Source organism: Apiospora marii, assembly GCF_038362585.1.
Source record: "Apiospora marii strain CBS 49790 chromosome Unknown utg000013l_segment0_segment0, whole genome shotgun sequence".
Taxonomy (NCBI): Eukaryota; Fungi; Ascomycota; class Sordariomycetes; order Amphisphaeriales; family Apiosporaceae; genus Apiospora; species Apiospora marii.
The window spans coordinates 2671483-2680812 of NW_027117384.1; the positions used below are offsets into that span (position 1 = coordinate 2671483).

Below are 9330 nucleotides of genomic sequence, written 5' to 3' on the forward strand. Positions count from 1 at the left end.
AGTATAAAGCGCAAAGTGGGTATCAAAAAGTAATTGTTTTTTTCCGCAGGCTTTTGTTTTCGTGTGTGTGTGTGTGGCTGGTGTTGGCTGAATGTATTCTCTCCTCTGGCGGCATCGCCAAGAGAACGAGTAGTACATCAACTATGCCTCGGCAGCGACAGGGACACCGACACCGGCAGGGACAACAGCCTCATCTACTCCCCCATCTTCTTGAGTGCCATCGCCGACAGCCCCCTCCTCTCCTTCAGCCGCATCCTGCTGGCCCTCTCCGTCACCACCCTCAGCCGCAGCAGCAGCAGCCGGCTCGTCGTCCAAGAGACCCAGTTCGCGCCTCTGCTGCCTTAGCTCCTCGAGGTGCTCCTCGTACTCGGCCTGGACGCGCGCCTGGTCCGCCCGGATATTATCCGGCTCCTGCCACTCCTCGCCGCGCCACTGGGACTTGAAGTCCTCGAGGTCGATGGCCACCTTCTTGGCGCCGCGGGCCATGATGGCGGCGTTGATGCGCTTGGGGCGCGCCTTCTCCTCGCGGTTGAATTTCAGCTTGATGTGCCGCCGCGACTTGCCGGGGAAGACGTGCGAGATGGTCTCGAAGTCGGTGCCGAACATCTTGAGGTAGTGGTAGAACCGCTCCGTGTCCTCGTCCGACCAATGGTTCGTACCCAAGGCCTTGGAGGGACGGAGGTACGAGGCCGACGTCGTCAGGTTCGTGAACTCGTCCTCCTCTACCGTCTCGAGACTCGTGAAGTCCTGGCCCGCGTGCTGGTTGACCGTCAGGGAGTTCTGGTTCACCACGATCTGGCCGTCGATGATGTCGTACTCGACGCCACCGCCGTCGTCCATGGCGGCTGGCAGCTCAGCTTCCGGCGCGGGCGTACCGTCAGCACCGTTGCCGGATGCTTCGCCGGCCCCGGGTCCGCCCTCGTTTACGGGCTCATCGGGGATAAGACCCTTGGCTCGCTGTTTCCGCTCCAGTCGTCGCATCTGCGCATTGCGCCGCGCTTCCCGCTGTCGTTCGAGGATTGCGTCCGCATGCTTGAACTTCTTTCCAATACCAAGATCCCGCGTGATATCTGCCATCTTGGTTGTCGTGTGGTCGATCTCTTGGTTCTCGGCATCTTCAGGGGTGGGCTCCCGCCGTCGGCGACGGAACGACTTGGGCGCGGCAGCACCAGCTTGTACCCCATCTTCTGCCGGAGCAGCGGCTGCCTCTCCATTTTCGACCGGGGCTGCGTTGTTCTTGCGCTGTCGTCGAGGCTTGGGGGCTGCGGGGGGGCCGTCTTCATTTTCTGCGCCTTCTTCCGGGACGGCCTTCTTTTTGCGCTGCCTTTTCGGCTTTGGGGCTGCATCAGCAGCCTCGCCGTTTTCCTCGCCCTCTGCAGCAGGAGCCTTGCGCTTTCGATATTGCCGCTTCTTCTTGGGTTCTGCTGTCGACGGGCCGGCCTCGGTAGGTTGGCCTTCGGCAGGAGCTGCGCTGGCTGCGATGGTTTCTGCGATGGGAAGGGTTGGAGGAGACGGAAGATTTCGTCGCGGTGCGGGCACCTGCTGAGAACTAGGAGCAGCTTCTGCGACGATAGAAGATGCTGCGTGGTTCGTGGTGTCTTGAGATTGCGTCGCAGCTGGCGTCATGAGCCCATCTGGAGCCGGAGTTGCCAAACCTGGCCTGTGATCCGGAGTACTCTGAGGCTGTGTTGCAGCTGGCGTAACGAGCCCGTCTGGCGCAGGGGTAGCTAGAAGCCCGGCCCGGGAAGTGACCGCAGGAGTAACTGCTGGCTGGCTGGGTGTCGGTGTTGGCACTGCAGATTGTACATGTCCACCTTGCTGCTTGGCTGACGCATCGGGTGCAGCCGGCTTGGGATCGATTGACGCACTAGACTTTTCCGGCGGTGTATCACGAGGCTCGATAGGTTGATCGCTCGGAGTCGGGGGTGGCCTTGCTGTTGTTTCCGGTGCTGCAGGAGGATGTAAATTTGCAGGCTCTGGTGTAGGTGCTGGAAGGGCCGTTGTCGGTTCTTGTGGCTTGGTGATCGTCGTACTTGAAGCGGCCGTAGCAGTAGAATCGGGCACGGTCCCTTTCTCTTTCCCTTTGGGCGCCTGTACTGTTGGTGTGGCATTCTCGTTGCTAGAAGCACTCGGTGTTGATGCCGTAGGGGCTGTAGCAGTCGCCGAAGGCGGGGCAGGCGTGGAAGCCTGGGACTGTGACTGAGACGAAGGCTCAGTGGTTGCAGGCGTTTGTGATGCTGGGGTCGAAGCTGGCTCTGCGTTACGCGGGGGCTTGGCTTTCGGCTTGAAGGCCAGCTTGCCTCCCTTCTTCTTGAGCATGGAACTCATCTCGGTCGAGGTTCAATGGAAGTTGCTGAATCGGGTTGGTTTTGGTGGTGTGTGTATTTAGGTATGTCGCCAAGGCGAAAGATGCTACCACATTTTACCAAGGGTTGACTGGTCGCCGGTACGCAGTGCAGAGCATCGAAGATGCAGTCTCGGCGCTTGTTTACTTTCCAAGGTTCACGACGAACGGCAGCAAAGGATGCGAGTAAAGAAAGCAATCCGGCAGCGAATCGAGCGTGGCTGGTGGGATGGATTGACTGCTGATAAAAAGAATTGGTGGAGTAGTTTGGTCGATTGTAGTCACCTCTCGCAGCCAGATAGCGGGCAGTTTTCAATCGATAAGGCCCATGACCCCACTTATTGTATCAATATCCATCTACTGCAGCGTGCAGCCTGCCCGAAATAAAATGCCACTGACACCGTCACTACAATCCAGCTGCAATTCCCGACTACCTGCTTATACCCTTTCCACCGTCGGTCCTCGAGGTTTCAAAAGGTACCTGATAGTTTGGATATGCTACATGTCCTACTATGATTGTCTTGATAGATTTGAAATCAATTTTTCGCAGCTTGACAATGGCAATTGATTAAGCTGAGGTACGGATACACGAAAGATCTCTACTGATGGCTGGGGGCCAGGCTAGCTTGTACAGTCCCTTATTTCTTATGCCTCAGGACCCCCCTTCAGCAATCAAGACCCAAAAGGCCGCCCCACCGCGACAGTCAAGTTGTCAGTAAAATCGCGTGGCACGGGCCCCCCTCGACTCCTTGAACGCCGCGTCGCCAGTTACGGTTTAGCGCCACCATGGAAAGTCGGGCTGCGTGCTGTGCTGCTGAGTTTCTGGTCTGTTGGCTTGAATCAATACCTGCTGCTGAATCCTCAACTCACTCTTTTTTCCCTGGAACATCTAATCAGCAAAGGGCCCGGCTACTGCTGCGAAGGACACTACACGCTACCGCATCTTCCTCTCCTGTTTTTCCTTCCCACCCAGCCTGCGCTGCCTTGCCCAACCGATTGACCAGCCCCGATGCGGTCACGAATCATCCCTCAAGTCGATTAAGGATCATTCTTCTTCCTCTTCTGCTTTTACCGACACTATTGCCTGTCAACACCGTCGAATCGCGCGCTGAGCAGGACACCGACCACGCCTCGCATTTCCCTCGGTCACGGGGGCAATCCCGACCTTTGGACACTTCTCTCTTCTCTCTTTCTCTCTCCGACGTCAACACAACAGCAAACCCAACTGCTGCATACATCCATTCTGACATCGATCCTTCCTAATCTCTCCCGCCCCTACCTTCTTCTTTGACGCTCCCGTCTGATTTCCCGTCGACCCTTATCGCCGTTTTCTTTATGCCTCTGTCTTCTGCCAAATCCTCTCCACCTCTGTCTTCCCTGGCCAAGATGGAGGACAGAAAGCGACCCGCCATGAGCGGCGCCGACGATATTGGCCCTCCCAGCAAACGCCAAGCCGTGAATGGTAGCAGCAAGCACTCCAAGGACGACTCCGACATGAAGGAAGAGGCTTGGATCGAGGTATGTTGCCATCTCCCTTCTGCACCCCAATAATCCCTCGACTACACTTTTGTGCCTCATTGCGATTGCCGGACACACGAGCATTGCATGACTTCCCTACCTGTTGGCTCTGTTCTCATCTTTGGCACGGTATCGCAATAATGACGGCCTGTCACTTTCGCTTCCTGTCATGATGGCCTGATTCATACTCACAATTTCAGACTTGATGCCCAGCCTTCGCTGTCATCTATTCTGCCTCTGATGAAACACACCTGCCATTCCTGATTGCCAAGATACCCACGTCCACCCGACATACCACGCTAAACGTCGCACCTTTTGGAGACATGGAAGGGAGGAAGCGCTGACAGAATCGGAACTATTAGGAATACACCAAAGACGCGATACTCCGCCAGATGCTGGAATATAAGCGCAAATGTAGCACTCTAGAGACACGGCTGGAAGAGGTGGAACAGCGTTCGGCTCACCATGATGACCATCTGCGGACAGTGGACCAATGGTGGTTACAGCTTCTCCAAGAAGTGTCGGTGCTGGCCGAGAACAAGGTTCCTTACCAGCCTGGCGAAGAGCAACCGTTTCCCACCCATACATCGTTCAAGGATGTCGAAGGGCTTCAAGCGCATCTCGACGACAAGGCAGCTGCCATCAAGACCATAACAGACAGTTTGTTTTCCCGCCTCTCTGCTGCACGTGGTCAAGTCGCGCCCAATATTACCAACCTGGAGGCACAGGTGAACACCTTGCTTGCCAACCAGAAAGAGTTTCTCGTCAAACTCGATCGTTTGGCTTCGGAGAAGGATGATACATCGGAGCAACTCAACACCGCTACGCTTAGGTATCTTAAGGCTGAACGGAAGCTTGATAGGGTGAAGAGTACCCAGGTGCAGAAACTCGAGCAGCAAGCTATGGCCAGCGCAACGGCGCGTCCGTCTGGCGCAGATGCAGACAATGGGTCGTCGGGCGAGTCGAATGGAGATGCTCAAGTTCTGAAGCTTGCTCTCGAAGAAGCTAAGATCGAGGCTACGAAGCACAAGCAGCAGCTGGACACGGTTCAGGCGCAGAACAAGACTATCCAAGAGGAGCTCACCAATCTCCAAATCCGACTCACAAATCTGACTGACGAAGACTATTCGCGTACCGACCTCTTCAAGCTCTTGAAGAACCAGCACGAGGAATTGGTCAAGAAGGTCAACCACTTGGACACGGAAAACAAGAAACTCCAGGAAGTCAGCCACAAGCTCAAGGTCGAGCGCGAAACGTACAAGAAGAAGCTGGAGGACGAAGCGCAAGCCCTGACGACGGACCTTGAGGACCAGTTACAGCAATCTGAAACTGCTCTCGCCCGAGTAAGGTCAGCACGAGACGAGCTGCATGGCGAGGTGACAATGCTCAAGTCCCAACGGGATCAGGAGCGCCAAGCTGTCAACCACTTCAAGGAGCTTGTGGCTGCCAACCATGACCGTATCACTGCACTGGAATCAGAACTGCAACGTTTGCAGCCGAGCGAAGATGTGGATATGACGCCACGTCCGGATATTGAAGAGATGGGTCTTGAAGATCTCCGCGAGAAATACAAGAAAATGGAGAAGGACTTCAAGTCGATTAACGATGAGCTCCCAGCTATGACGGCAGCCGTCAAAAAGTACCAGGGCCTTGCGACCAAGAAGATTATGGATTTCGAGGCGCTGGAAGAACGCCTGTCTATGGCTATCGCCGAAAAGTCCAAGGCCAACCAGAAGTATTTCGATGCGCGCAAGAATACGGATATCCACTTCGAGGAAATCAAGCGTCTACGGGCCCAAAACAACAAGAGCTCCGACATCATATCCCAGCTGAAGGAGAACGAGGCTCAGCACCGCACGCTCCTGGGCAATATGGAGAAGCAGCTTGTAGACCTGAAGCAGACCAACACGACCATCATGACGGAAAGCAAGCGACTCGAAACGTCTAGCAACGAGGCTTTACGTCGTTACGATTCTTTGAAGAATCAAGTCAACGAGCTATCATCCTTGGCGAAATCCAAAGACGCCACCGCCTCGCAGGTTAAGGACCGTGCAGCGGTTCTGGAGGCGGAGAATGAGAAGATGAAGCTGCGGGTCGATCACGTATCGAAGGACCGGGATAAGTGGAAGGTCAAGAGCATGAGCAATTCCTCCGAGGAAGAAGACATGCTACGAGTAAGTCACTGTACCACGGCCATGAAGAGCCACCATATACTAACAACCTTGTAGCAACTTGCCACTTGCTCGGTGTGTCAAAACCGGTTCAAGAACACGGTGCTTACGAAATGCGGCCATATTTTCTGCAAGGAATGTACCGAGGACCGCTTGACGAACCGAATGCGCAAATGTCCCAACTGCGCCAGGGCTTTCGATCGCAACGATATCATGACGGTGCATCTTTGAGCCCACACACGACGGACCATGACCGACCTAGACGACCGGGGAAACATGTGCTGTATAGTATATGCCGAGGTGTATGAGTGTTTGTACATAGTATTGAGCCTAGCGACCGTTTCTGTCTTGAGAAGAAGGATGGGCTATTTATTGCCTGGCACGGGCGCATCTGAAGATGCTTGTTGTGTCTTGGGAAAGTTTTTGCACTATGCCAGATACCCACCCAGCTTGGGAGCCGAAGCGAAAGAGAGGGAGCGCTGAGAGGAGACAGATCTTTACGAACCAGTTGAGCAAGAGTTCCCCAGATGCCACAGAGGCCCTCGGTGGATACCGGGCGGGATGCTGTAAGGGCTTTTTGGGGACTTGCGGGCATATACCCTCTCCTGCTCTTAATCAGAGCCATGAGGAATTACAGGCGCACAGGATAGAGAAGCAGTCTATACCTGCTTTGTAGGAATACACCAACCAACCTGACAAACAATCTTGAGATATCCAATGCAATTCGTTTGTATTTGTACTTGTGATTGTATTTGGCCCAGAAAAGAGTGACGTGATCATCTGCTGAACTGAACGCTTGTGGAATTGGTTGAATTCGTGACTTCGTCAAATCGTTACATCTGTTGTGGTTGTTCACCCGCCTATGCCCCATCACTGTCGTTCCCAGGTTTGTCTACGTCGTCTTCACTGTTATCGGCGACTTGTACCGCCGAATCCCGTGCTTTCGTGTCTGTCAGATGAGCTCGAACTCGAGCTCGAGAAGGATGGTCCGGCGCCCCAGCTGGAGCTACCGCTACCGCCACCCCATCCCGAGCCATAGTTGCGTTGTGGCGGCTGCTGTTGTCGATTACCCCTATTGCCGGCAAAGTAACCTGCAGCAGCGCCCGAGGCGGCACCTGTCCAGAAGCCTGGGCGCCAGCCCTGCTGCTGTTGTTGCTGTGCTGACGAACGGGGTTTTGAGCTATAGGGCGGCGGCGGGTCGTTGTTGTCGTCGTCGAATCGAGGTCCCCAGCCGCCGCCGCCACCACCACCACCACCACCTCGCGGACGTCGTTGGACAGCTCCGTTGGTTCCGTTTGCATTGACGCACGCGCTGTACACCATCCAGGCCAGCACGCCGACGAACAAGATGCCGAAGAGGATCCCGCCCGCGTCGATGCCGCCCGTGTCCGGGTTCCAGCCGCCGCCGCCACCGCCGCCTCCAGCCAGGTCCGGATACCGCTTCTCGCCCGCCTCGGTCAGGACCAGGCGGTACTGCACGCCGCAGCTGCCCTTGAGGACGTAGTCGTCGTCGGGCCCGGCGTAGCCCTCGCACATTACCTCGGTGCCGCCCAGCTTCAGCTCGGGCGGCAGCGAGGCCGTGCACGACCACTGGATGTCCTCGGTCTCGTAGGCGGCGCCCTGGTTCGTGCACCGCATCACGTCGATCTCGTGCAGGCGGCACAGGGACTTGGACGACTGGCACTGCAGCTGCGGCATCGCGGGGACCCGGCGGTGCGTGGTCTGGGCGCCGGCGCCGCGGAGGGTTAGGGTCTTGACTTGGGAGAGGAGGATGGCGTTCTTGGGTTTTTGGGCGGCGTGGGCCGGGGTCGCCGTCGCCAGCAGGAGCGCGCCGAGGGCGGCGGGCGCTAGGGGGAGATGCATTTTGTTAGGTGTTTGCTGGAGTGAAGCGATAGCCGCTATCCCCCGTATTACGACGCTAGATCAAATGTTTCGGGATGGGTATTACGATGGCGGCGGGTAGGGTCGGGAGCGAGCCGTTGTGGTATGTTGGTTGGTGAGTTGGCCAATTCGGTGATTGGTGATTGTGGCAAGTTGGGAAGCTGCTGGAGGTTTCGCGGGGTATGCACAAGGATGTGACGAGGGGTGCAAAAGGCAACTATGCAGTGCCAAGAGGATTTGTCGTGTCAATCTTCAGTCGCCTACTCTGGTCCTTCTGCTCTATCGAAATGTGTGCCAGGAGCTAAAGATGTAGGCAAGAGAAATATCTGGAAATATGGGAGGCGAAATCCTAGGTGGCTAGCAAATGCAGGTGAGGCGAATTCGGCTCGAGGACAACTGGCACTCATTCCAGTTATTTCGTGGTTTTTGGTTGGGTCATTCCATGTCACTTCAACGATGCATGTCGAGCCGATGCTGTTGCCTGCCCGCCTACTCGCTACAAGTACGTCGCGTCGCCACTTGGGCGCAAGGCTGAAAAGACTGCAATCCACTTTCACGCCTTCAGCTCGATGTTCAGCTCATCCGTTGGCCAGCCTCGTATGCATGGAAGACTGCTATCATGATCTGTCGATCAAGCACTTGGTGAGTTGGGCCCGATCCTTCTGACAGATCGGACGTACATGCCTCGCAGGGCTCCATCAATTATTTACCTACATGATGTTACCATGTACCTAGAATATAATTTAAACGAATGACTCGAAGAAACGTTTCATGCAAGGGGTTTTTTGTTTTGTGTGGTTGCAAACATTCTGCACATGATCTGCTCTGTCAGGGCCAAGGCCGATTCCATGATGACCTCTTATTGTGCTGGAGCTGCGATGTAGGGAATTCTCCGAGCAAGGGCCAGGCTGTCATAAGCTGGAGGAATATTCCTTTTTTTTATTGTATCACCTGCATACGGAAAGATGGCACATGCATGCATTAGCTGAGGAGGGGGCCGCTGGCAAACAAATGCGACGATTGGGAGCCACATCCACTTCGCTATGTACGCTACGGGAAGGCGCAAGCAAACCCGAACCCGAACTCCGTCTGCTAGTATGTCGCTTACCTACAGCCCATCCGCCCCCTGACTCCTGACTATTTGATCATGGACCCGAACCCCGAGATGGTTGTGTCGAGGGTGGGAAAGATAGAGCCATATTCGGTGGGTGACTTTTGGGCTGACGTTATCGGGTCAGTCCACGAAACAAGCAGTTCGGTGTCAAGTAAAACCCATTGGGATACTGCGTTGGTACGCCGAGTGAGTCAAGATTCCCATCGAATCCTGAACTACCCACCTAAGCCTTACAGGACAGCAACGACACATGCCTAGTCAGAATAAAGTACTGCCAGGAGGTAAGGTAATTCGTCGTCGGT

General features: G+C 55.4%; 3 protein-coding genes across 3 annotated transcripts; 1 reads left to right on the forward strand and 2 right to left on the reverse strand.

The window, feature by feature from the left end:
- Positions 1 to 141: 141 nt before the first annotated feature.
- PG985_015940 (uncharacterized protein) lies at positions 142 to 2328 on the reverse strand (the record flags this gene model as incomplete). Its single annotated transcript, XM_066835706.1, has 1 exon — positions 142 to 2328. One exon carries the CDS (start codon positions 2326 to 2328, stop codon positions 142 to 144), a length of 2187 nt encoding a protein of 728 aa, XP_066676909.1.
- A 1402-nt stretch (positions 2329 to 3730) lies between these two features.
- On the forward strand, positions 3731 to 6264 carry PG985_015941 (ubiquitin-protein ligase BRE1; the record flags this gene model as incomplete). The annotated part of the gene is made up of 3 exons (XM_066835707.1): positions 3731 to 3862; positions 4225 to 6036; positions 6091 to 6264. The coding sequence occupies 3 exons, from the start codon at positions 3731 to 3733 to the stop codon at positions 6262 to 6264; spliced, it is 2118 nt and encodes a 705-aa protein (XP_066676910.1).
- A 678-nt stretch (positions 6265 to 6942) lies between these two features.
- PG985_015942 (uncharacterized protein) lies at positions 6943 to 7896 on the reverse strand (the record flags this gene model as incomplete). The annotated part of the gene is made up of 1 exon (XM_066835708.1): positions 6943 to 7896. One exon carries the CDS (start codon positions 7894 to 7896, stop codon positions 6943 to 6945), a length of 954 nt encoding a protein of 317 aa, XP_066676911.1.
- Between the last annotated feature and the right edge of the window lie 1434 nt (positions 7897 to 9330).